This window comes from Columba livia, chromosome 2 (genome assembly GCF_036013475.1).
Source record: "Columba livia isolate bColLiv1 breed racing homer chromosome 2, bColLiv1.pat.W.v2, whole genome shotgun sequence".
NCBI lineage: Eukaryota > Metazoa > Chordata > Aves > Columbiformes > Columbidae > Columba > Columba livia.
In genome coordinates this window covers 57001665-57029074 of record NC_088603.1, presented here as the reverse complement: position 1 = coordinate 57029074, position 27410 = coordinate 57001665, and the positions used below count along the sequence as shown (strand labels likewise).

The following is a 27410-nucleotide window of genomic DNA, read 5'->3' as shown; positions in this document are numbered from 1 at the left end:
GACAGTTACAGAAAAATGTTCAGAAATATTGTTTCAATTACTACATCAGCCCCTGAATTTACCCGTCAATTACTGCTGGACTTTCTACAAGCGTTTTCTTCTGCAGAGGACCCAACGAATGCAGAGGTGGGCTGGGTAGAAGTAGGAAAGCTGTGTTTCCAGGCTGTATTCCTGCCTTCTTCCAGAAGTTTACTGGGTGACCTACAAGAAGCAAACCACATCCCCTTTCCCTGTCAGTCCTCCCAGTTAAAGAGCAGAGGAAGTATGTCTCTTCTGTAAAGCACTCTCAGACCTTCTCATGATAAGTGCACTGTAAGAAGTAGGTATTATTACAACCTTTCTCTTCACTGTAGGAAAGGCCACACAGATCAGACATCTAGAAAAGGTGGCTATAACTTAGGTTTGTATTGAAATATCAATATAAAACAATGTCATATAATGCATGACACAAAAATGTTTTGTTTTGTTTTTTTCCTTTCTCTTGCTGTCAAATTAATCTGAAACCTAAACTCTACAAGGAGTTATATGCATGCTTAGCTTTAATCCCAAGTAATCCCACTTATATCAATGAGAATATTCCTACAAATACATTAAGAGCTTTTGCTGTTTACTGTAATACTAGCAGGCACAAGAACAAAACACTTAGCCAGCCACAAGTATCTTTTAATATCTTTATGGACTCAATCCAATAGATGATACCTATCTTCCGGTCCACTAAAGGTCACTGCATCCCAGATCTGTAACAGGCTGACCTATTTTGAGAATTCCCCAAACAAAAAAAGCACTCCTGCTACAAGCTGCAGTCATGATAAAGATATTCCTCACCATGGCTCATGGAACCCTCTGACTCCATCATTAGCATGATGGCAATTCATAACACCAGAGGCCTGTCCCACACTCTCTTCAAAGCAAACAAATTGTAGCTGGTCAGGCAAGTGTAATTTTTTTAGCTGATTTCTCTTCCCCTATCCCAGCAAAAATGTTTTCACTTTTCTAAAATAAATTGAGTGTGATAGACTTTTTTCTAATAACAAAATAGAAATAACTTGAGAAGTAGATAACATTTTGCATAATGTTGTAACCTTAAAAATTATGCATGCAATGGCTAACACCTCTGTCATCTTACCAGTCTACCACTCCTCAGTAGGGCCTGAAAAATGCCATGGGTGCTCTCCATTCCCATCAAATTTTGGAAATCTACCAATGGCAGCAATTGCTTGAGAGAAGGGGGGGAAAAGCGCTTTTGAATTAAGATTAACAATTGAGGTTACTCAAATCCCTCCTAACTTTAGAGCTCAGTATTTTTCATGAAGAGTCAGTCTGCAATTCAATGTCATTTAGCAGTCAAGTAGTCCTGACGTGCTACTTATCTGTTAAAATTGTCCCAAGAAACTGAAAACACCTTTATCAAAATATCAGCCACTAGAGGGGGCGTGTGGCGTCCTTCTTAAATCATACTAATAAGAAAGTTAATTAAAAACAAATTTAAAAGGTTACAGGAATGCTGTAAAAGCATATTTCCCACAGCGCTTCAACTGCACATTAAGTCTCCTGCACAGTTTTAGGAAGAACACTGCTTTTCTTGTCTATAACCAGACACATTGCAAAAGCAAACTCCACATTTTCCCTTCCAATTCCTAGGTCTACCCCCATCAAACCCTACAATTTCTACAAGCAGAGAAGTAGTTTTATAGGCCAAGAAGACGGCTAAATTACCCACTAGTTTTGATTTGCCTGTACAGTGAGGCAGCTCTGAGCATGCCTAAGCATGAACCTTCAAGTGTGCCCACCTAGAGCTTGACATGCTCAGGCTCACGCTCAGGCTTGACAAACAAGCGAAAGAATGACCTACAAGACAGCTCCTATTTACAGCTGTCTGCCTCTTTACAGATCCGCCATCAACAGATTCACTGTTCCAAAAGTCTCCAAAAGGACCTAAAAAGCAGCCATCAAGTTGGCTCCAATTGCAATCAAAGCAGAAGATCCTATTTGGCTCAAGCCACTCCAACAACTACTAAAATGAAAACTTGTCTAAAGAGAAATGAATACATATTGCAACTCCCAGTTATTGTATTCCAGTCTTGCACATGGATATGTAATGAATATGAAACTCATAAAAAATGATAACCTGACTTGATGCTTGGGTTCACACAGTAAATTAGCTAGAGGAGGATACAGGATGGATTGTGCCAGTGTATTAGGGGCACTGTAGGTTCTACATACTTTGTTAGATCTCATTGGTTTTGGACCAGTGAAGCTGCTGGCAGCACCTACCAGAACTCATGACCCCCACCAAAATGTCTTTAAAAATAACCATAACTGGTGAAAAGGCTTTTTAAAAGCCTTTACTCCTCACAATATATCTTCAAAGATGTGGGGCTTGAAGGTTTTACTGAAGCTGAATGCCTGCTCAGAGAAGTAGTTTAAACACACAGCCTACTGACAACCAGCATGGCCATGTAATCAGGACAAACAACCAAGTGTGAGTCTTTTCGTTTCCTCTGACACAGTGATCTACTTACTGTGGACCAGTATTTTATTTACAACAACTGTGACTGAACAAATGGACAATATTCCATCAAAGGCAGGATCAGCACAACCTCCTAACTTTGCAACAACTCAAACAATTACTGCAAAGTTCAGGAGCAGGCAATACGTAGTTCATTGGACCTTTTCTGCAATATTTTGTTGAAATAACAGTTACTCTTATAAGAGCTCTGTCCCCTCCTCAAGTTCATGCCCTTAACTGCACCATCCCTTTAAGTGAACAAAGAGGTCACTGAGTTCTGAAGAGAGTGGCTGTACTGAACCACCACCATCCTATGCTACCAGTGGTAACATTAAAGATATTTTAAAATGTAACAGCAATCGTGTTCATTACTTTATTCAGCCTTGCAGCTTTAAAAAATCTCAGTCTAAATCCCTTCTTTACTCCTTACCTTCTGCTAGCATAACTCAAAGAATTTTAAGGTTCTGGGAAAGAGACCCAGTGTATAAGACTAATTTCTACTATTTAAGTCATTCACATCTCATGCATGAGTGTGGCCTGTTACTGTTTAGCCCTGTGCTGGTGGCCGAAACAGCAGACAGACATTCCCTCTTGCCTTTCCTTCCATAGGGGGACAAGGGGAAGGAAGGGAAAAGGAGGAAAGACTTGAGGGTTGAAATGGAAGTAGATTTAACAGAACAATCAAAGAAGAGTGTTACAGGGCAATACTTAGCCACTGAAATGCATGCTATTAGTAATGAAGGCCTGAGGACAGGCAACCAGCCCAGTAAAAACACAGAGATCAGAACCAGTGTCAGGAGCAGGGATAAGAGCAGGAACAGGAGCTGGAGCCCCTCTGCCCCACGAACAGCAGCCATCAAGGAAAGAGAGCAGACCCTGGTAATTTCCCACTTATATATGAAGCATGATGTTCATGGTATGGAATACCTGTGTTGGCCAGCTTGGGTCAGGTGTGCTGGATCTGCTCCTCCCCAGTGCTACCTTGCACCTGCATCTGGGCAGTTTCCTTTCATACCAGATCCCAAAGACCGGAAAGCTACTTGAATAAAACCTTAACTCTGTCTCAGGGTCAAAAGTGTCTAACTGCATGAAGAAAATTTACCCGCTTTTCAGTCAAACCAGTACAGGCCTCTCCACAAACTGGGTTTCAGACAAATCATCTTTTTTATCATTAGAAACAGAAAACACAAGGCATCCTACATTAGTATCACAAACACAAACACTAAACATGGATATTTGTAAGCCGTCACTGTTTTATCAATGCCTGCCTTAGCTATCAGATGATAAATCTCTGTTTTTCCCTCCCATGGTCAGACTTCTATAGATAAAGACAGCAATGGAGCCTCAGCAGCTCAGAATATGTAACCGACAACCGTCTGCAATGATCTGTCCTCCAAGTCCACTTGGATCCATTGGCTTTAGTTAGGATTAAATGGAGTCAGAGAAAGACCATTAATAGTGTGGCCAAACCATGGCTTGTGAGTCACAAGCCATTTGATTACACTTGCTTTCAGGCTGGATGGTTTTTCCTCCTGACCACACAGATTTTAGTTCTGCAGTCTGGAATAGGAAGGTTTATTCCAAATAGGCATATGAGCAAAAATAAGGTGATGTTAGAATAAGGTGGGTTAGAAATAAAAAAAAAAAATAATAATAATGAGCACACTGTAAGTAATGTACTTTGAACTTCTCTTTGTTAGAATGACAGAATGGTTTGGGTTGCAAGGGACCTTTAAAGATCATCTAGTCCAAACCCCCTGACATGGGTGTGATGTTTCTCTTTCTCCAGTCACTGGGGACATTGCCTGATCGCCACAAATTTTCAAACATGACAGAGAGTGACTTGGCAACTGCACCAATTCTTCCTACTCATGATGATTCTATTGATGAAAAAGGCCATCTCTGTCACCATGGCAGTATGAGAATCCAAAGGCAAAAGATGAAGAGTTGAAGCCTCATTTAGTAGTCATTTAACAAAAAGAAACTTAATCTCCAGGGTTATCAGCACCTTCAGGCTTCCTTAGGAGCTGCTAACTTGGCAGCATCTAAGATAGGAGGACTTCCCCTCCCATGTTTCAAAAACAGGAACATCATGCCTCTGATATTACAGGACATTTGATGCTGGGAAAGTACCAGCCAATTGACAGGGATGGTGGTAAGCTGCAGTGAACCAGCAGTTTTTCTGAAAGGTGCTATTTCAGCCCGAGTGCATGAGCAAAAGAGCACTGCTGACCTTGCATTTGAAAAGAAAAAGGAAGGTGCATCATGCATTTCCCTGGTGCAAAATTAGGACTTCTTCAGAGACAACAGGGAATAAAGAGTGTGTTCTCCATCTCTGCCCACTTGAGAAAGCAACATCCTGTCTGGTAGAGTCTTAGCAGAAAAACTGGGCTCAGAACAGCCAGAGAATTACGTTGCCACATTCCCTGCTCAGAAGGCAAGATGAAAAAGGATGTGAAGCTTTTCTCTCCGCTAAAAGAGAAGACCATCAATCCATCTTAAGTCCTGTTTATTTTATCATATAACATGGATATTTTTATGGTTCTTTTGTGGTGTTTTCTTTATGCCTATGTTGCAACTATTACTACATCAGGCTGGTTGTCACCAGGACCCACCCAGAAAGGACTGGGTTGGAAACACCTGTCAGAATACTGTTAGTTTTAAGCAGTAAGCAGAGCCAGGCAAATAACCTTATTCAACAGATCCTAGTATTAAGGCCTCATTACAGATACCAGGCATATAAGAAAAGACAATATGTCTTATCTTTCTAAATCGGGCTAAGTGCAAAGACAGCTATCCCACTTTACTATGCAAGGTGGTAAATGTAACACAGATTCCAAAATCAAAGTTTTGCTCAGATGTTGCCATTTGAAAAGATTACACAGTTCAAATGAAAAACATGTTTCCCAGATCAAACACTTCCAGCAGTCACCAGTACTAGTTATGCTGACTTCTGCATGACAAACCTAAAACATATCAGGGCTGTTTCTAACAGACTGCACTCCAGGTTACTCAGACTGCAAATCAAGTACTCCATACTAATGTAAAAAACAGGCCTACTCTGTCTTACATGGGACACCAAGAATGAATGCAGACAAAGCCCATAGTCACCTTCAACGCCAGAAGTGTACCACTCCAGTTGCAGCCTCATCAAGTGACAGTGAGTTGTCACGAGTACAGAATCCATCTTTACCCTTTCCTGTGAGCTTCTCATGGATTTCTGCCTCCGCAAAATCATAGCTTTAGTCAATTACAGAAGTCAGGAGACAATTTGCCATCTCCATCCAAATTTTATGTATCAGATTTAATGGGGACAAAAAATCTCAGTCCTTTATATATTTGTATCTGTCACTAAGACTAAACTTAGAGAGATCTATACAAACACGCTGATGCCACTTCCAGCTGCACACCATTGTGCTATGCCTGGGAAAAATTAGCAAATTACTCCAAAGACAAGTACAAGCAAGCCACTGTGGTCTCTAAATTCATCACCAAAATTACAGACTAACCAGTCTTCTGTTGCTAATCTGTGTTGGAGACTGCAAAAGACAGTAAATACTGACTAAAGGCTGTTTTGCCTAGCAACAGAAGGGTTCACAAAGCTTTATAGCTGCTAGCATAGCTAAAAAACATCCATGGTGTTTCAGCTGTGGTCTCAACTTTTCCTCTCACATCCTGTCCCAGTTCCTCCTCTTACTGAGGGATTATGGAATTACTTAATAATTCCATATTCTTTCTGGCAGCTTTCCTTTGCTCTTATTCACAGAACAAAGGTAACGACAAGACAATAAGAATCCCTTTCTGCCCACACATTTCACTAAGAGGGAAAGCTAAGAAACACAGTAATGTTACTTGAGCCATAAGAATAGCTTGCTTTATTAGCCAGTGTAGTGCAGCCTTTAATTTATCATTTAGGATACTTACTATAATATAATAGGAATGCTGGTTGTACCAAACATGGTCTTTCTAACTGGTTTATACTGCTATACGGAGAAGAAGGGGGAAGGAAGGAAAAAAAAAAGGAAACTTCTTTTATGCTCACTGTTGAACTTGTGTTGTTAAAGTGGTGGATTGCAATCATCTGGAAAAACAGGACTGGCAAATGCATTTCATTATCTTTCCCAGCCAGGTGTGTTTTCTGCAATGTTTTCTTATTAGCACAGCAGAGCTCTGTCTGGATTGCAACATTAGTCTATGGAACACTTAAGTTCAGTTAAATAAAAAGCCACAGATCTTTTTGCTTAGCAGAGAAGAAACAGGTCAAATGCATAGATTCATGTTTTTATTACAGTTGCACTGATTCTACAAACTTTCAAGATGTAAGGCAACACTTTAGCCTTACATGCTGTCCTGGTTTCAGCTGGAATAGAGTTAATTTTCTTCCTAGTAGCTGGTATCATGCTGTGTTTTGCATTTAGGATGAGAATAATGTTGATAATACACTGATGTTTTAGTTGTTGCTAAGCAGTCAAGGACTTCTCAGCTTCTGAGGCTGTGCCAGGTGCACAAGAAGCTGAGGGGACACAGGCAGGACAGCTGACCCCAGCTGACCAAAGGGATATTCCATACCATGTGATGTTATGCTCAGTATATATTTGGGGGAAAGAAGAAGGAAGGGGGTACGTTCAGAGTGATGCTGTTGGTCTTCCCAAGTAACTGTCACATGTGATGAAGCCCTGCTGTCCAGGAGATGACTGAACACCTGCCTGCCTATGGGAAGGAGTGAATTAATCCCTTGTTTTGCTTTGCTTGTGTGTGTGACTTTTGCTTTACCTGTTAAAATGTCCTTATCTCAACCCAAGAGAGAGTTTTCTCACTTTTACCCTTCTGATTCACTCCCACACGCCACTGGGGGATAACAAGTGAGCGGCTGTGTGGTGCTTAGTTGCCAGCTGGGGTTAAACCAGGACACATGCATAGGAACACTTTCCATGGTCCAAGGCTAACTGCAGAGGAGGGGGACAGGCCCTCAGCAACCTTTGTTCTACTGAGTTACAAGAGAGTATGTATACACTCAGGGTGTTGGAGTTTTTTGTGTTTGTTTTGTCTTGTTTTTTTAACTACAGGATTAAGCTGCTAAGTGCCTTGGCTTTCAGACTGTTTTTCTTTCCTAAGCCCCATTCTCTACCCTGTCAGTGAAGTAACCTTTTTAGCACCTTGCTTAATAAAGTGCAGTACAAGTATAACATAAGTTCTTTTACTACACTGTGCACTACTTACAAGCTTCAGAAAAATCTACAGTTGCTTGAAAATTAGAGGTGAATGCGTTAACCCTGGTCCTGCATATGTTGATGTTGGTGTACCACTGTGTCAATCACAGGTAATCCTTTCCTGGGGAGTTATTTTCCCACTGCAAACACTGCTTTATTACATCTAAGCTCTTTCTGCTAGTTTTTCCACTTCTTTCCAGTGTTGGTTTGTTTTTTATCTCCTGTTGCCTGGCTGACACTTACCTAGCCAAGGAGGGCAGCACAGACAGACCTTCAATGGACCACACCAGTGACAATAGAAAACACCCACTAAAGCTTCTTACAACAAATCTGCACAACATACAGTGCAATATACTCTCTACAAACTATATCAAACTGAGGTGACTTCAGAGTCATTATCAAAAAGCAAAAATGCCAATGAGCATTCCGCTCCTGCATCTTACTAAGTCTTGAAATTCATGTGCAAGATTCAAAGTGAATCCAGTTTTAAATTGAAAACTGGTCAGTTAATTTATCCATTCACCTTCACTTGTTTTGACAAGAAGGGTTCATTTTTAGTGAAGAGATCAAAGTGGCCCCTTTCTCATCCTGTTCTCATCTGCTGAGTTTAGTTTCTGAAGTCTGTGGATACAGCAGACATTCTTCATTAAAGAAAAAAAAAAGTTTGGCCCTTTGACATTTAAAATCAAGTCTTTCAGAGCTGAATGTGGTGGTCTTTGGGGTTTGTTGGTTTTTCTTTGTTTGTTTGTTTTGTTTTTTATTTTATTTTATTTTTATTTTTTTTGGGGGGGGGCAGTCGTTGTTAAAACAACCAGTTAGAACTACATTCGGAAAATACTGAGGATACTAAAAATAAGAAGTTGAAAACTACAAAGATTGATTCTCCTTTTTAGCTATACAAAATAAGCATTGCCATTCCTTTAAGGATAACACAAAGCATACTTCACTGATTTAAACTCCAGTTGCTCATAAATGGTAACTCAAGTCACTGTCTAAAGAAACAGTGAGGTTGGTATTAGAAAAAAAAAGTCTGTTGACCATGTGCATGTAAATCCAGGACAAGTCCAGTATCATCAGCCTTCCAGTATATGGGAAGTTCCCTGATGAAATGGTAAGAATCATATCAATCATTAACATTTTACTATCAATTATTGAATATCTAAGTTGCATGACCTGTTTGTGGCAACAGGTTTTAGTAAGACTTTAACGTTAAAGTGCTGAAAATAATTTTAAATATTTACCTATTGCTTTTTATTTTGTGAAAAATAAAATTCAAGTTAAACTACTGAAACAGATTTGTCTTTATTTTCCCATTTATCAACATGAACGACAGAAAGATGCTCAAACACTATGTTATTGATTTTTGGCACAGTGTCATTCCATGTTCACATGTGTAACCACAGGACCAATAGTTGAATGACTATCCTCTTTCCAGGAGAACTAATTTGGCAAATCAGTGCAAGGAGTTTGATAAAAATTATTTCACACAAAATCAGTTAAATAGACTGTTGCCCTAATTAACATTACCTTGTTTTGTTTGAACAAGCTCTAACACAGAAGTCCAGCACGATGCCAGGAGAGTTACATAAAAGCTGAGCCTCTTTTTTCTGTGTGTAGACTGAGCCTTGATGCATTTTTTTTTAAGATGGAGACTGGTAGTAGCTGTGACTAGACCATAAAATAATCATTAACAAAGTGTCAATGTGTTTTATATACAGATTCTGTACCATATCTGAGGACGTAAGAACCACCTTTCTCCCACCAAAGGCTGACTGGAATATGGCCCCACCACTTCCTTTTACAAAAGGAAAATATTATCTCCACTTTTTGCATGGGTAAACTGAGGCACAGCAAGGCTAATGGTCTGTTTCAGAAGGGGGTGTCAAACATCTGCAGTAAACATGGATTTTAACACGATTTGGAGGAAGATCAGCATCTGTGAACACAAGCCCAGAAGACACTTTCTAGGGAGGGTTTTAAATGACCTCTCATGCTCTCACCATGCAGTGCTCTGGCCACGCAATGATGCTACTTGGCTACTTCCACATCATGTACAAGGTGCTGCTTCACTCCACCTTGAACATTCTTCCAAACCAAGGGCTTTTCCGTTTCTCTTTTCTCTCTGTTCCCCACCCCCTTCCCGAGTGCTGGCCTGTCCCTCTGGTGTGGTGGGTGCCTTTGGAGCAGGGAGGACAGCCTGACTCGCAGGACTGCCCCACTCCTTCACAACCGAGGGGGAAACGCTGGTGACAAGCAATCCTGGGAAGGGTGGAAGGAGGGGGGGTCAGAAGACGAAAGCGGTGCTTCCAAATTCTAATTACAGTTAGCAGGGATTAAGTAATAGTCACTAACCTCTTCAGCTCACAGAGGAGAAATGTGATCCTGTTTAATTCTCCTCCGCTCCCCGCAGCTCCTTCTTATACAACCCTTCGCAGCTCCCGCATATCAATGCACGGCTGCTATCAGTGCAGCAACACCCCCTCTGTCAGGAATCCAATAAGGACTCTATAGGGGCGGGCTATAGCCAGGAGCAGCTGCAGAAAGGCTGGTCCAGGCACTGGAGCTGAGTGCTTTCTCTTAGAGAACACCTAGAAAGCTGCATATGGCTAGCAAGGGGCTGAAACCTCCCTGGAGACCCGTACAAGACCCCGGTTAAGCCCACGCAGCGGTCACCCCAGAGCCCAGTCACGCAACGGCTTGCAGATACCGGTACATCAGCAGTGTCCATAGGCTGAGCCCGTGCTCAGGAAATTGGGAGTTTCAGCAGTGCCAAGCTGAAAATAAACCCTCCTGTGCCTGTCTCCCCCCAAGCAGGCGGTATACAGATAGCAGCCGCTAGAACAGCCCAGGACAGATGTTACACAAGCTCTTATTCAAGACTATTTGTCTCCCTTCCTACAGGGATTGCTTCCTGGCCCATTACCTACTGTGCTTAAGCACCAGCTTTTCCTTGGAGAGGCACCTTTTACCCAGATCTTAACCCCAGCCTCTTTACTTGCCATTTCTTATCTACATGCGACAGGACATTCAGCTGCTTCATCCAGGGCTTGGAAGATAAAAGCCCGAGAGGCTGCAGCTATTTTCCCCGAGGCCAGTAGCTCCTGAAATAAACAGTGTATGGAATGAGGACGGTCTGAATTCCACAGATTATTCTATACCATGCCGATGCTGGGCGTTTACAGACCTTGATGGAACCTAAAACTGTGTCACATTGGGACTACACATACAAAGGATCACATTCTGTACTCGTTTACCTCAATAGAAACAGCTGTAGAAATCAGTAACTATTTTTGCACCTGAGTGTGTTCTATTCAACCTGTTTCTGGCAAATCTTGGGGCATGCAATGTGTAAGCAGTAATACCTTAAGCAGTCTGACTTCTTCCTATGAAAGTTAAAAATCCAGTGCAGCTCTACATTTCTTGATTTATTTTTCAGAAAATCTGCAGAAATTTTAAGAGTGCTACACTCTGCTTTCCATCTTTTCCCACTAATTTCTTCTGGCCAATTAACTTACCAGCAAGACTTCAAGAACTCACTTGGCCTCCTCCCAGCCACATTTGCTTTTCCAAAGTGACATTTTCTGAGTCAGTTATAGAGTTTTAACTCATGCAAAACTTCTGTGGTCTAACATAACTTCATCCGAACATGGGTTTTATACTGACATTACTATGCTGGATGTTTCAGATATGTCACAGGATGTTTTAGAATTCTTTCCTTCCGCTCTCAAACACATTGTATTACCTACCTTTGTATTATTGTACATTGTACACATTGTATTATCTACCTATCAGCAGCTCTAATTACAGTTGTTACATAACTGCAATAAGGAGGAATTCCAGTGAGTGACTGAAGAATTCCATACAAGACTAAGGAGCAGAAATATTAAAGTCCATCAAAGCATGAATGGTGGTCTGCAACATATGTATGGTATTGCATTGGCAGACCAGGAGATACAGCATCTAAAGATATACATCATGAGTTCAACATACAGGATTGCTAATGAGTAGCACAGCAACTGTATGCTTAGCAGAAAGTAATGAATCAATTAGCATGATAGGAAACCATAATGAAAGGCAGAACATATGAAAGAATGAATGTGGGAGTGATTAGAGGCAGATGTAACTCGGAGCCCTTAAATTCATTAACAGCGCTCACATTTGTACAGCCACGTGTTCTACAGGATGCAGGACCTATCCAATCTCCTAATTAACATTGTACAAAGAGAAAAAAAAATGCTTCCCAGATTGATCAGCTCCCAAAAGCAAGCGGGAGTGGCAAAATACAGCCAAACAGGAGGGCCTTTCTGCCTCTTTCCAGCACACTGTGGAGTTAGGTTAGCGTAAACCAGCCAGGTAACTACTTGCTGTTTGATACCTGTACACCGCCTCGAGCTTGCTCTGCCACACATTTGTTTATTTATTCAGGCAGCCAGATAACAAACCCAAAATTTAACTGAACTCCATACCTGGTCAAGATTCAGGAGGTGGAGGGAGCAGCTCCTCCAGAGGTGAAATGAGACATAGGGGAGCCATTTGTGGCCATGAGATGAGCAGCTGGCATGGCAAGAGAAGCTAGGGTCCCCAGGGTGGTGGGAATGGGCAGGGGCAAACGCCAGCCTTGGAAGAAGCAGCAGGAAATATCCCCCAGCGTGGACATAGCTCTACTGCTATATTGATATCTTACACAGTGTGTTTCTCTTTCCATATGGAAATAGCAGAGTGAGTATCTATAAATAACGAGTGCCTTTCGACAACAATAAAACTTCATTAAAATTGGATGGATATTATATAGCTTTCATCATTGAAAAATTACAAGGGGTAGTTAGGCCAACAGAGGCATAGCTGGGAACAACAGACAAGTTTTTGGCACAAAATCCTTCTTCACGTCTGAAATGTGTGAAATAGATTTTTTAGAGAATAATTGGGTATGTGGGAGTCAGACCACCCCTGAAGGTAAAGACAACAGGTTCCCACAAAGAAGGGATGTTAGTGGAAAGGCAGGAGGCGAGAGAGGTTAAAAACCTGCAGCTTTGCATACAAAACAGCCTCTAGCAGAGCGCAGGAAGATTTCCCACTAGCCTAGGTCACCCGTTCCCTTTTTTGTCCTGTATTTCTCATGGTCCATTTTTTTGTCATATCTGCACATCGTTTTGTTCTGCTGATTTTTTTTTTTCCATGCCATGTTTCTCCCTGCTCTCACCTTCCACAGTCCTACGAGTGTTACAAGTCCTAGCAAGCAGATGTATTAATTAACTTCAGCTACAACCTAGCAAACTCCCACTTCTCAATTATTTTGTTAGGAACAACTAAGCAATGCAAAACAATATAATCATTATTGTGACAACAGGGGTTGACTAGCAACCACTGGAAGACCTCCACAGGAAGGAACGGTTTTATTTGGGATAATTCAATAGCGCATAATATTCCATTAAATCAGAATGGTAAGACCAAAATTAAAAAAAAAAGGTAAAAAGCTGGAAACTATTTGGATGATAGAAGAAACTGGCTTGGCAAGAGCCCTGAGAAGAATGGCTGATTCGACTCCTCAGCCAGGACGCACAGACAATAAATAAGAAAGCAGGTACAACGGAGCAAGAAACAGCAGTGAAATACACTCTATTGGTACACTCATGGCTTAATTTCAGATTAATCAGAACCTGTGAGTCAAGACTTGGGGCCCTGTAATCCAGCAGTGCTCACGCACACTTTACAAATGCTACAGCCTGCGTGCTGAGCTCAGTGACAGCCCTGGACAACTTGCTTAAATAAACACCACCGTGGCTTTGGCTTATGCGGTACAATGATGAGGGATAAATTCGGAATGAAAAAGATAAGATAAAGACAGCAGTAATCAAGTTAAATATGCACATCGGTGTAGGGAATCAGATCATCAGATAAAATCCAGAAAGTTATCTTTGGGGATTGCTGGACACTTACAGAAATTGTTGGGTTTTCCAATTTTAATGCAGAAGAGCGTTTTTATGGTGTCCCCGATTGGGGCTTGGCCTGGAAAATAATAAACCACCACAGAAGAGAGCAGATCTCAGAACTAGGCAGCAAGTTCAGGTGTATTTGGGATTATCTGTACGGAGCAGACAGGATTTGGGTTAGAGGGAGGCCCGCGCTTTGTTATCAACCATATGTTGACCTAAAGAAAATGGGAAGAGCAACAGTAACTCCAAAGTGTCAGAAAATATTTAACATTCAAACTTGTTTTCACATGGACCAAAAGACATACCATATTCAAATACAAAACCTCTTGTCCACAACTGTGACCGCTTTAGAATGAACCAGTTCGTTGCATGCTGAAGCAACATTGTTGGTCTAGAAACCAGGTTCTGGCATAGCACTATTTGTAGTTAATTTTGCTTTCTCTGAGAGACTGCAAATAATAAGATATAGACATTAACACCTCGTGAATACATTTAACTTTCCATTTAGCAACAGGTTTATTCAGCATGACTGTAGATAAGGGTAGCAGCAAACAATCATTGGAGCTTAAAAGACATTTTGAAAATAAGTACCAAGGCCTCATATTTGTTCTGAAACTGTTTGTTTTCTTTTCAGGGAACACTGTTTGTCTTGAGGAGCTGACAGGATCTGGGTTACAGGCAGGCCCGCGCTTTGCCATGGCAGGCGGCTGGGAACCGCAGCCGTCTCCTCACAAGTTTCCCCCTATTCACCCCCCATAGCCGAGCCCACGGCTATGGGACACCCGCCACCTCCGCAAAACGGGCGAGGCACAGACCGAGGAACCCTCCAGCCGTGCCTCCGAGGAGAGGACCCTCGGAAATCACCCCCTGCTCGGAACACAGCGGGGCCAGAGCCGCCGCCACAACCGCCGCAGCGCCCTCCCCTCAGCCGCGGCCGCCGGCAGCGCCCCCTGCCGCGCCCTGCCGGCACCGCAGGCCGCGGCAATGGCGGCCCCCACGGCCCACGCGTGAGCGCTTCCGCTGACCGCCGCTGCCGTGAGTGGGGAGGGGCAGCCGAGCCCGGGACGCGGTCACGGCCCCTGTGGGCGGTGGGGTACCCGAGTGAATTCCCCCCCGCCCGCCGGCGCGCTCGGCGCTGCCCAAAATGGCGACGCGGGAGGGGGCGGTGGGGCAGCGGGAAGGGGGCGCGGGGGTGAGTTTGCACTGGGGAAGGTCGAACAGGGCTCCTCCGGCTCTGTGAATAAGTACAGGAAACAGCAGACACTTAGGAAGGCGGTAGGGGTGAAAACAGAGGTACTAACCGGGTGTCATCACGGTGAGGGGAGCCGTGCAGCCAGGTGGCCACAGGCCTGCTAAGCAAGGAGTCTAAGACCCATAAGAGGATGAACAAGGATAATAATTATACACACATCATCTCACAGTGCATTTACCAGGGCCACGTTGACATAACTGCACTTTAAGTTAGCTCACCTGCTTTTAGAAGTGGGGTGTGAGGCAAATCTATTTAGTAAGGTAAAAACAAAGCCTGATGTGCATAAAGTATTCAAGCTGCTCCTCTAATGCTGATTTCATCTATTTAAAAGTCATTTCCAGAGAAGGGAGTGCCCAAGGGAGCTCGCACGCAGGTGGGTTTGAGATGGGGGAGGCACGGGATGCCATCACTTCTGCCCCACGGCCAAGGGGCACGGCAGGCAAACCGGACCTCAGCCCAAGGAAAAGTTAAAACAAGTACAGGCCCACAGTGCTCTGAGCCCTGGAAAACCTGGTGACAGAACCACAGGTATCAGAAGTTTGAAGAAACAAGGCAACTGTAAAGCAAGTCGGTTTCAGTAGCTTATCCACATAGTACAAAAACTATAGTAAATTTACTTCCGCATTTGGTACAACTTGAGGAGGGATCAAGTTGTCTTGAGCATGTTTAATATTCTAACACAATGAAAAAGAGGAATTGCTATGTTTCTTTCTCTTTAAAAAAAAAAAAAAAATCGAAACTCTCCAGTTTAAGATAGCTTCCATAACTAGATCAGACAAGGCTTTTGCCGTCCCTTTTGATTGGTGAGGCTAGCTCCTTCAGCCCTCCAGCTTAGTTGGTTTTGACTCAAATCAGTTACTTTCTGCCGATTTACATTAACTCTTGAAAGTACAAGAAGGGAGCATGCAGCATGAGGTATAAGAGTGGGCTGGATTGCTTCTTTTAATGCCAGGTTTTGATAAACTGAAGCATTGAACTGTAAAATGAGCAGCCCCTGTTAGGTCAGCCTCACAGTCTGGAGCAATAGCAGGCTGTGACAGCAAGATGGCCCTATTCCACTGCCCAGCTGTACATCATGCTGTACCTCTATCAGGTTTAGGGATCAGCTGGCTTTTTGAAAGTTAGTTTTCCTGTGCATCGAGGTTTTGTAGACTTGGCATACACCACAGCAGCACAATCCAGCAGAAGGGATGGAAAGTGAGCATGAGTACCCCTTCCAGCAGCAACTCGCAGCTGAACTTTAATGCAGTGTTAAACTGCACCTACTCTTTGTTTTGAGTCTAAGCTTTGACACAAATTTGAGCAGTAGAACAATGTTTCCTGTCGTGCTGGAGCCCATGTTAAGGGTTCTTCTTAAACTTGACTGAGGGTGTGGTAGGGACAGACGTGTGCATGTTGACAGATAACAAAATGCTGCCTTTCTGGCAGCTTAGTGCCTAGAGATCATTTTGTCCTAGTTAAGACTTAACAAGAATTATTGCTCTCACTGTCTCAACATAATAGTTTAAGGTACTGAAATATCCCAAATCAGCCAAATTCCAATAAATACAAACTGCAAAGAAAACTTATCTTAAACAAGCAATGTAGCAATTTTAAAGTTGATACATTTATTCCCCTGAGGAAGAAGGGGGGTGAAGAGGTTAATCAAACTTAATGTGTCAAATTTTTGTTAGATGAGCTTTAATTTAGACCAATGTAAATTGAATCAAAAACATGGAGAATGGAGATAAGGAGCTTTTGGGATTAGAAGAAAAAAATAAAACCCAAACCCTTCATTACTACTTTACAGCTTTTTCTAAGTAGTCCTTCACTCTTGCAGTTCTGAAACTAATCAAGTGTGCATGGATTATTGCTGCACATATTTTACTTCAAAGCTGTTTATTCCCCAGAAGTCAGAGGCTTTGCATGTCTGTTAATATAGTACTTTCCAGGCCACTTTTCTAATACAAACTTCTGAGTTTTGACTCAATGCCAAAAGGAGCAAAATAACATCCTTACCTTTGCAGCTGTAACCACAACATAAAACCAAGCAGGAGGAAGAGATGATGCTGGGGTTTGTTTTCGCTACACTTAAGGCACCTGAGGTGTTGTAGCTCGCACAAAGAGACAGGCCCACGCATGTCTTACCTAACAACATGGCTGTTAGGGCACTTGATCTTGCTTTTACAAGTGCCACAGTTAAGCCAGCACAGGTGAATGAAACTTATCTGTTAAATAACAGCTCTGTGCAGGCATCGTCCTTGCACAGCAGTTTCTCTTTGCCTGTACTACTGTCATGGATGAGTGGAATGCATCTCACTCGAAAGAAAGAAGCAGCAATATGTTTTATTGTGGTTAAATAATAATTTGACAGAGTCCAATGAATGCAATGGAGGAAATACACAGAGGAAAATTGAATTAGCCTCAAGTTAGAATGATGTGCACAGAGACTGGAGATGCAAAGCGTAAGAAAAACCCTCCCCATTGAGTCATGCGATTTAGAATGGACCCTCTTGCTTTCTAAATGCCTAGGTGCATCTATGTCCAGTCTTAGTCCCAGACTGGATCAACAGTTTATGTCTAAGAGTAGAGACATAAGGAATACAGAGGTTCTAATGATTAATACTGAGTAGCCACATAGTTTTATAACGTCCCATTGGTATAAATTCAGCATGCAATCAAACTCACCAAGGCAAAAATAAAGTTACTGTACTACAGGGTATCATGATATCAGTCACTTACCAAAGATCCGCCATTGGCAAAAGGTTTCTCTGCCTTGAGGAGCAACCCTGAGAGGTGTCCCAGCAGCTCAAGGGAAGATCACCACCATGCAGCCACGCTGCCTAGCAGAGAGAGCTCAAAGAAGGCTCACGTAGGCTGTCATATTTATAGATTAAAGTGGTCGGCTTGTAGTCAAATCATATGTGGTGGAAAGGTACACACGAGACTCCTTGTACCCACAGCTTCCTTTGTTCCTTGATAAATGAGTCTTGGAAAAGCTACTCGCTATTCATACGTCTACCGCATGATCGGTGTTCAGGCTCATAGGCATCAGTGATCCCTGTATCACTGCTCCTTTGTGGTGAACTAGAGGAGTTCATGGATTGGCATTAGCTCAGGCCTTTGCGTCCTTTGGAGCCGGCACCAAACCATCGCCAGTCTGGTCAAGGGGGCGAGTGCACCCTTCACAACTACCTTACCTGGTCTGTAGCAAACCCTTAGAGCAGCTCTGAGAACGATTCGGTAGCAGCCCAACTTGTGGTTGTTCTGAGAATTAGGAGGGATACAGATCTGAAGGCCACATCAGCTCTAGCCTACTTTTGTGCAGGCTTGTCCAACTCCAAACTGTACAAGTGCCACAGAAACAGAAGTCAACAACAGATGCATGCAAACATTTGATCTTGAAATGCTTGCATATGCATATTCAAGTTAGGAGGAAGGAAGAGGCGGGAAAAAAGGAACTTAGCTGAATTTTTCTAATTGTCTATAATGCTGTTAGTGACTCAGTCTACAGTTTTGAGCTGTGATTTTGCATAACTGAGGAGGCTGCAGAAAAAGGCTGTATTGTTTCTTAGTTTCTGGAAATAAGCAGCAGTTACATGACCATAAAGCTAGTGTGGGAACTAACTTCTTGAATATGCAGTCTTACTTTTTTCTACTCAGCATACCATAAGGAATAGAAATGATTTGAGTATGTACTTCTGAAAAGCTACTTGATACACAAGAAAACTTGAAATTTTACTAACAAGGTTCCAGTTGTCAGTCCAGCATTGCTTCTTGGTCTTTTCCCTGTTGTGAGCAACTTGAAAAGCACCACCAGCTACTTACATGACATTTGCTTTTAAGCATGTTTCGGGTGATGCTTCCTGGTATTAGTGTGTCTTTAGTTGAGTGATAGAATACTTTCATCTGCTGGGGTGGCAGTGGTGGTTTTTGTTTAACAACTGCATAGCAGTAATAACAGTTGTATTTAAACACCCTCTCTTCTCCCAGGGCAGAGTAATTTGCTTTTCTTTGTATTTACATACTTTCATTAAGTGATTGCACAGCATACTGCCAGCAAAAATAGATAGTCCCTGTTTCCAGAGCTGCCTCAGAGTACTCTACATATCCCCTGTACACAGCAGAAAATTTAGAGGCTTTTACCCCACCTTTCTCTCCCTTCCCTACACCAAATAAAAACTCATTCCTGCTATTAATTTGATTGCTACACTAAACATAGTAAGTGAAATTATCCATTACCTAAAAATGGATCCTGCCATCATGTTGTTAGACCTCTCATGGATCAAACTGGAGGCACGTGAACAGGGAATGTTTTCCTCTTCCATATCTGTAGCTGTATCTGCTTTGAAGAATGGTTTTGCAAGCTTCTCCCATTAAGTAACAAAGAGATAGAAATCTTCCACATCCCTGTGTGCCTTCTCCAGATGCGGATTAACTTCATTAGTGGCAGCACTAATCTCCCAGTCTGTCTGGCAGGTGTTGATCTATGCTCCAGCACTAGCATAGATTCACTTTGATGATGTTAAATGTGTTAGAGCCAGGAGTGTGCTTTTGAAGCAGATTGTCTCCATGTACTGTGCTTTGACTTGAACTTGAGGCTTTAAGATGGACCACCAGAGACTGCACCACCAGAGGATGCCTAACAGACTCACAGGTGGGAAAGTCTGTGAGAGCAGGCAAGAGCTAGTATAAATGAACCACACACACAAGACCCCTACAGTGGGAACACAGCCCCCAGCATCATGTATTTTGATTTACAGACCTGTACTTATTCCTGATATAGATATAATCAGCAGTAATTATAAAAAAGATCATTCTAGCATTAAAATATTTATAAATTGATGTATTGAACTCCCCCAGAAGTAAGACCCATAAGGAAAGGGAATATCCATGGGGAAGTTTGATCCATCAGAAGTCTAACACAGTCCCAAAGACCTCAAGACTAGTGCATTCCAGTCTTTTAGCACTCTACAGAAGTCTCTACAACTGGCTACATGGTGTTGATGAACACCACAAATCAAAGGTTTAAACGCAGAGCAGTACACGGAGTTCTGGACTACTTGAAAAGACACGCTTATCTATCTGAGCAGCGTTCATTATAATGTAATGTGAAAAGTCATTCACCTGGGACCGGGAAATACATGTTAGAGTACTTAGGAGGTCAGAGAAAATAAGAAGATACTCGGAATGCAGAGATGTTTGTAGATACAGGGTGACTAGACTGCCTAACAAGAGCTCACTTTGGCAGGTTGTAGGTAAAAGGAATACAAGTCTTGCCAGAGGCACAAATCAATAGGAAAGCAGGAATTTGTGTCCTGTTCATGGCATAAGAGAACCATAAAAGTAGTGTTAGCATTAAAACCAGGCACATAAATGTAAGTTAAAAGATGTAAGAACTGCAGAAACCTGCTCTGGAAAGCTTTCTAGGCTAAGAGTTATTAGGCTTGATTAGATATTCTTAGAGGCAATTCAGATGCTTTCCATATAGCTGTGGTTTTCTTAAGAGATTGCTACTGAGCTGCTCTTCAGCCTACTGGGTAACAAAGTATAAGCCAGTAGGAGAAAGCCAGAGCTAGCCAGGTTAAAAGTCAAGGATAATGGAGCTGGAAATATAGTGAGGAGAACAAGCCATGAAAAACCTTATTTAGCAGCATTGTGTTTTTTTTTCCTGAAGTCTTAAAATGAGGAACAGTATTGTCTGAAAAATCCTACAGGTCTTGTCAGCTCAATGCAGACATCACCAAGTAAAGGTCTTTGGCTCACTTACAACCTTGCATACTCTGATGTCTTGTATCATTTTCTTCTGTCCTCTCTACAAAACAACCTCTCCAAAACACATAGTAAGCATCCTTTCAGTGGCCTTCCCTGACAGCAGCTATGCCAAGCAGTAGACAGAATCATCTTTACTCTCTACTGCCTGCCCACCATTATCTCCAACCGTAATAAAGGCAAACTCTGAAGAAACATTTGTCATTTTTCATGGGACTGGTTGTCCAGTAAGCACGTTATTAATGAGTGTTCAGAGAAAAGAGTCACAGCCTATGTGTCTAAACAAGTGACATGGCACTTTTTGCACATGACTTCAAGTACCAAGCATTTAACTTTTAGTCAAAAAAAGCTTTAGGCTTGAACTTTTGCCTTGGCCCCCAGCATCATCTGTGTTTAGCCAGAGAGCTGCAACATGATGTAGGCCATACACCAACCTATTTTAACTACTGAGTTTAGATGGAAGAATGATGTTGCTTATTCTACCAGGACTGGAAAGCAACTGTCAGCACTTAGAGCTACATCATGAGCTGCTGCAATAAGTTTATGAAAATCTTCTGTTAAATAGAAAGCAGTGAACTGCATGTGAGTTATTAGAACTGCAGCTATCTAAGCTTAATTCTGGCATCTAGGAACATTTCCTTGGGTTTTACTGCATATGTATATTCATGGTACAAGCACTGAGAGTGAAAACTAAAAGCCTATGTGCCTCAGAACCTGCAGTACAATTAGAAGGACACAGCAGACTAGTACAAGTGAAGACGGAAAGTTGCTGTATGTAACTTCATCATTACATTTGGTCATGGCAAATGCATAAACACAAAGCTGCTTTAGAATTGCTAGTTTGCTGTAGTACAATATTTCTTCATATAGCATAGTGGGAAAGCCTACCTTAAGAAATGGTTTACAATAAATAGTACCTCTAAGATTCCCTGTGCTTTATAGGAGTACATGAAGAGATCCTTAGTGGAAGCCATCACACGCCACTTGGAAAAAGGCAAGTAACAGCTTACCAAGAGCCCTTATACCAAATAGCAGGCTTCAATCCTTTAAAAAAAGCAAAACGCCACCACACAAAAAACCAACTTGTATCCTAGCACATTTTCACTTCCTAAAGTAGCAGTAGAACCCTGCTGTAAAATGACTTCTCTTAATGCTAGAAGCTCCCAGGTACTTTGTCTTTGATGCCTATCACCTGCTAGTCTTTATAGCCCTTCTCCTTCAAGCCTCCCAGGTGCAAACCTTTCAGTTGAAAAATGTGCTCCTTAACTCTGCCTTACCCACAAGTGCTGAGGAGTATGTTTCTACCAGTCTTTATACTGCTAGGTGTGGAGGACTAACTAATTCTGAAAAAATAAGTTGTCTGTATTTCTGTTACTTTTTTTTTCTTTTTTTTTTTTTTTCAGTCAGGGCTTAATTACAAATTCCATGGGCTTCTGAGTAAATTAATTGAACTCCAGGGGTGTATATGAGTTACAACCACTGTTAAACACAGCGTGTTTTCTTCCCATCTTTGTTACAAAATCTACAGTGGTCTCCGTACTGCTTCCATTTAATTGGAGTTTTGCCACAAACTTAAATAGGTAGCTCAGTTCCAAATTCATAAACAGAATGGAAAGATTTACTCCAAGTGTGGGATGTAGTGGAAAGACGATTAGAAGCTGAGCAGTTGCTTTTACATGGTGAGCATGCCCTAGCTTGATGAGGTTATTTCCTGAACCTAAACTGTAAACAAGCAACTGTGCAAAGTCACAAACCTGTGTATGGGACACTGGATGGATGTCTTGGAAATTATGACAAAATCTAACAATCTTCACCTCACTGAAATTGCTGAAACATTTTCCGTGTACTTGACTGGAGCCAGGATTTTGCTGTAGGCACTTACACTCTGACTTTGCAGCAGTTAATGCACGCTGTGCAGTAAATTCCTATGAAAACTGTTTTAGCTCCTCTTCTTCCCATTTCTCCATTTTCCTTTAGGATAACTGAGTTTTAAAAGGTTTTCCTAAACTTTCTTCTATTCCATTCCCCTTTTTACACGAGAAACTAATAGATATCCTTCCAGCATTCTGCTTGAGCAACACCATTGTTGTTACTTTTACACTGTATTAGTCATAATGCACACTAGTATGAAGTCTTCCTTCAGAATTTCAAAGTACTTAACAAATATTAATTAAGTATTGCGTCTCTGTGAGGTACGTAAGTAATTAATTTTATAAGCCAGCATCATAAAAAGGAGAGAGGAGGGTGGATTCTCACATCAGTGCATAGCCTCTTATTCATTTACAGTTATTTTCTTCACAGGTGTCTAGACTTGAAGTTAGTTCCTTATGCAGCTTTTGTGATGGCCACAGTAACAGGAACATTTGTGAAGCTGAACTGCAAGACACCTTTCATATATCCATTATATGAAAGCATGTCCCCTCAAATTTGTTGTAAAATGGAGTTATAGTGAATCAAGTCAGTAGAGAAGCCAGGTGAAGAAGGTGAGACTTGAGCTCCAGCCCTGCCTCCAGTTCATCAGAACAGGCATTCTGAAACTTCTGTTGCCCTATGTTTGCTTTCCTACAGGTAGCAAAGGGCTTTCTGGATGTTGCAGGCTTCTTTTTCCCGACACATTTTACTCTTTCCACCTGGAAATCACATTTAGGCAGATTTTGAGGACTTCATAGATCTGTCTGGGCTTTCCAGATGTCTGGTAGCTGTAGGGAGCAGCAGACACTTCTGAACTAGTTGCTGCAAGTCTGGAAACTCTGGACATAATGCTATGAGCATGCACTGCAGTTACAGAACATGAAGCAGCCTAAGCAGGAGCAGCTCTGTGTGTGCTGTGCTGTCCAGCCATGCATCATAAGTCCTAAACTCTTCAGAAACAGCAGCCTTGATGTAGATATATTGTGCATCTACTAAGACTCAATGCAGTCAGCCCCATGCTTTCATGGGGGAACTACGCAGTTATTTGCACATAGATTATACAGCCACTGGCTTGTGGGTGTGCTGCAGCTGGTGCATAGGCACAAACTTTTTTCTGCTCATGAAGTCCACTGCAGGCATACGGGATTCCTACCCCTCTTGTTTGCATCCTTATACCCACACTCCTCCAAAGCAACAATGATCAGGATCCATACTTGTTCCACTTCTCTCTTTGATTCCCCCCTGTGACACCTGGGGATGATTTCACAGTTGCTACCACCAGGAGAGAGAGGTGGCAATCCCCAGTCCTTTTCCCTCCCAGCAGTCCTTGCTTTTGGTCATCCTGCTGTTTACCCTGCACTGGTTCTGGCATGTGTTGGATCCCTTCATTAGCCACTTTGGCCTATTAGCCTGGAAGAAAAAGAGCAGAAAGGTGGGTAGCTTTCTCTGTGGTAGCGAGGTAAATCAGCTTACAGACACAAGGTAAAGGATCCGAGGAGTACACGAGCTGCTGCAAGTGCAACCAGGGGGCTGGGAAGGAGATTGAGAGACTTGACCTCACACTTTTGCAACACTGACTTGTTAGATCAGCCTAGCTGCCCATGAAACAGTAGTTTGATTTCTTTCTTTTACAGAACAGAGACCTTACTTGGCCTCTTTTTCGCTTCTCATCATTTATAGCTATGTCTTTCAATCTGGGGAAATTTGGGTGGATTAAGTGTTTTTGTCACACCACCACATAAGAATCATATTTTTTGAGGGGTTATCAAGGATTTTCTACATGATCGCAATTGCGTATGAACTTTCTTTAATATGCTTCTGTGGCCTTAAACCAGTTGAGCTATTTGTTTTCCCCAGCTATTCATGTGTTGGAGGCTAAAAGTGTTGCTATCTTCATGTTCAGAAAACTCTGCTTTTTAAACATCCTTATTCTGATGCTAAGATATTATCAAAAAAGGCTTTGAATCTCTTGTCTTGCTCCCTTGAACTAGTTTTGAAATTGTACCTAAGGCTAAATACAGCTCCCATATTGTGTGGAAACTGCTTTGAAATTAAACAGAAATTTGAGAAGCTTCTGACAGCTGCCTCCGAGAGTGTCAAGCACATGATAGCTTCTTCCCAACCCTCTGGAAAATTAATAAATAATTTAAATCATCAGGTTTTTTTCCCTACTGCATAACATCTAGCCAGATTTCAGCTGGAAGAGCAGAAAATCAAAGCGTGATGAAATTCTGATTATTCCTTCAGTATTGTTTGAGAAATGATGGAAGACTTCAACGCATTAATAAAGCAATTTAGACATCCGTCTGCCAGAGTGGTGGAGCACAGAAGATCAAAAGAACATTCTCATCTGCTTGATACACACACCCAGTGTTCATTCATTAATGGCATACTTTTAGCGTAGGTTATAACTGTACACATCTTACAACAAAGCAGTGCCATGATGTCCCTTGTACATAGGGAACAGAGAGAGCAGGAAAAAAAAAGTCTGGTTGATGAAAGCATTCTCAGCAACTGAGAACATCACTCACTCCGACATGGTTTACTGTCAACTTTGAAAGGGTGGGAGGAATAACTGCACACCACTGTCTTAATTCAATTGTATTGTTCAGAATTAATCCCCCACTGATAAAATAATTCCTGATAAAACACATTGTAGCTCTCAGAAGTCATGCACTCAAAGCATACACAGCAGGTGTGTGTTGATGCATCTGTGCTCTGTAAACTATAAGCAAATTAGCAGTTTGGGTCTGCCCATCTGTTTTGGTGACAAAAAGTAAAGACCTAAGTATATGTATTTTAAATCAAATATGACCCATTTCAGCTTCTGAAGAAGAAAGAGGGTCCATCCTTTCCAGACAGAGGAAAGAGACAAAACACATTGTGTTTGTCCTGGTATTCCACAGGGGTCTCTCTAAAGACCTAAACTTCAACTGGAAAGCAGAAAGCATTTGCTTACTGCTTTTGCATTTTTAGGAAATAAATTTCCTCACGTCCTCTTAAGGAAAATCCCAGTTGTAATGAGGCTATCTGGGCAGACTCCAGATCAAATTTGTTCCTGGCATGATGGCATTGACTTAGTGGCAGTGCACCAGAAACAAATCTGGCCCTTTCTCTCTTTGAAAGCGAAAGTGTGTTAGCCAGTTGTTCCAGAATCACACAGAGTAATATGCCTTTGGATTGTACACAGCTAATCCTCTTTATACTTTGCTGACTGTAACCTGCTTAGTCTTACATGAAATGTATTCACCGTCTTTTCGTGAGCCTGATCCAAAGCATGTTGAAGTCAGTGGAAGGAGTCCAGATCTTTTCAGTAGTTTTGGAGCCGGCTCTATATGAACAGCTGGTCTAGCAGTGAGTCTTCTAGTTGAAAGACAAGGAAAATAAGCAGCACCAAACCACATTGGACTCAGCGCTGTATTAAAGATATAAATGAGAGTAATGTGAAACTTGTAAAACCAGACTGGACAAAACACTGTGAAACATGCTGCAGGGAGCAGTCTAGTGCTAGCAGAGGAATAAGCTAGCTATTTAATGATTTCTTTTCCATAGCTTTTACTTTTCCACTTATTCTGTAATGTAACAGGCAAATAGCTGCCAGACAGCAGCACTGCAATGAGAACATATGTAGTGTTTGCTTTTATCTTACATTACAAAAGAAGTATGAGTGCTGTGTGTTATTCAAAGTATAAAATTACAGGTGTCAAATCCTTTGGTGCTTTAAGTGCTGTGCCAGAAAAGTAATCCAGTAAAAATAGCTATGTCCTGTTGAAGCTGAGCAGTTAGTATTGTTATTGCAGCTCCTTGCTTGCATGGCAGTGTAAGATGGCACAAAACAAGCATAAGAGACCAGCAAGAAACCTGTCCGGAATTGCCAAGAGCATAGAAAGACAGGGGGGTGGAAACCATATAAACCTAAGAGTCCAAAGTGAGAATCTGCCTGGTCTGCTTTACAGTTGGTTTTAACTTTAAAAAAGCTGTTAGACTAAAGCTCTTTAACATCTTAAGAGGTAATTCTTATCCAGAGATACCAAAGAATTAAAGCCAAGGGTGATTTGTGCTTGGTTTTGGATAAGTATGTGGTCAATCCTCTATCCTAAGGAGCGTACAATTTAAAAAGTAGAAAAATATTTAGCTCGAAAGGTGAAATATTTTTTTCATCTCCATGTTACAGGTGAGGGTGTGCAACGGGGATTAAGATGGCTTGGCTGGGCTAGACAGTCGGCTCTGTTGCCTGTGGCAGAGAACCTGCAGCTGCTGTCAAGTACTTTACAAGCAAGCCATCTATTGAGCTGAATAAGTCTTGAGGAAAAAGCTCGCTGTGGACCTGAACTAAGGCAGGAAATACTTGAAGAGGACATAGTGGAGCACAACACGGGTTTTTGGTACGTGGATTTCTCCTCAGTAGAGCACGAAGAGCCACACACACTGTGTGCAGCTCCTGGAAATTAAGTTAATGCTTTTAGTGTTCATTTCACAAAAATTGAGTCTGAAGAAAATCTATTTAGTACATCATTTCCCTAAAGGGGGCAGAAGACTCACTCCACTTGATACTTTTTCCAGGTCTCCAGAGCTGCAGTGAAACCTGGACGGAGGTAGCCTGGTTTGCTAAATTGGGGACATGCTGTTTCTGTCAGTATAGATGTTAAGAAGCTTATTAAAGGACATAGCAGCTAACAAGTGAATCTTTAATCCCTGCCAAATCCCTTTAGTTCATGATCTGTGTAAGCAGTTCATGTAAAAAAGAAACTTTTACTCATCAGTTCTTGTGTGTTTCCAGATGAGATGTGTTTTTACTTGCAGGGTGAGAATCAGAACACATTTTACTTGTAATTTTCAGGATG

The 27410-nt window shown here is 41.9% G+C and overlaps 2 protein-coding genes across 13 annotated transcripts in view; one reads left to right on the top strand and one right to left on the bottom strand.

Annotated features, from left to right (window-relative positions):
• Positions 1-18260, bottom strand: part of BLVRA (biliverdin reductase A) — a 40750-nt gene extending 22490 nt beyond the window's left edge. For 2 of the 8 annotated variants that reach the window (XM_021293028.2, XM_021293026.2), the window contains exon 1: positions 10072-10221. Coding sequence is in view for 1 of the 8 variants with exons in the window: in XM_065052090.1 (XP_064908162.1) it covers positions 17626-17639 (14 nt within the window). In the remaining 7 variants the exon portion in view is untranslated. Of the gene's footprint in view, positions 1-62; positions 202-10071; positions 10226-16902; positions 17386-17625; positions 18062-18083 lie in introns of those variants that run through there. The other 6 variants (XM_021293031.2, XM_021293033.2, XM_065052090.1 and 3 more) reach the window with 6 other exon arrangements.
• Positions 14407-27410, top strand: part of LOC102097407 (cytochrome c oxidase assembly factor 1 homolog) — a 56382-nt gene continuing 43378 nt past the window's right edge. Inside the window, exons 1-2 of one of the 5 annotated variants that reach the window (XM_065052097.1) lie at positions 14464-14687; positions 26741-26951. The gene's annotated coding sequence lies outside the window, so the exon portion shown is untranslated. Of the gene's footprint in view, positions 14688-26740; positions 26952-27410 lie in introns of all 5 variants that reach the window. The other 4 variants (XM_065052098.1, XM_065052096.1, XM_065052101.1 and 1 more) reach the window with 4 other exon arrangements.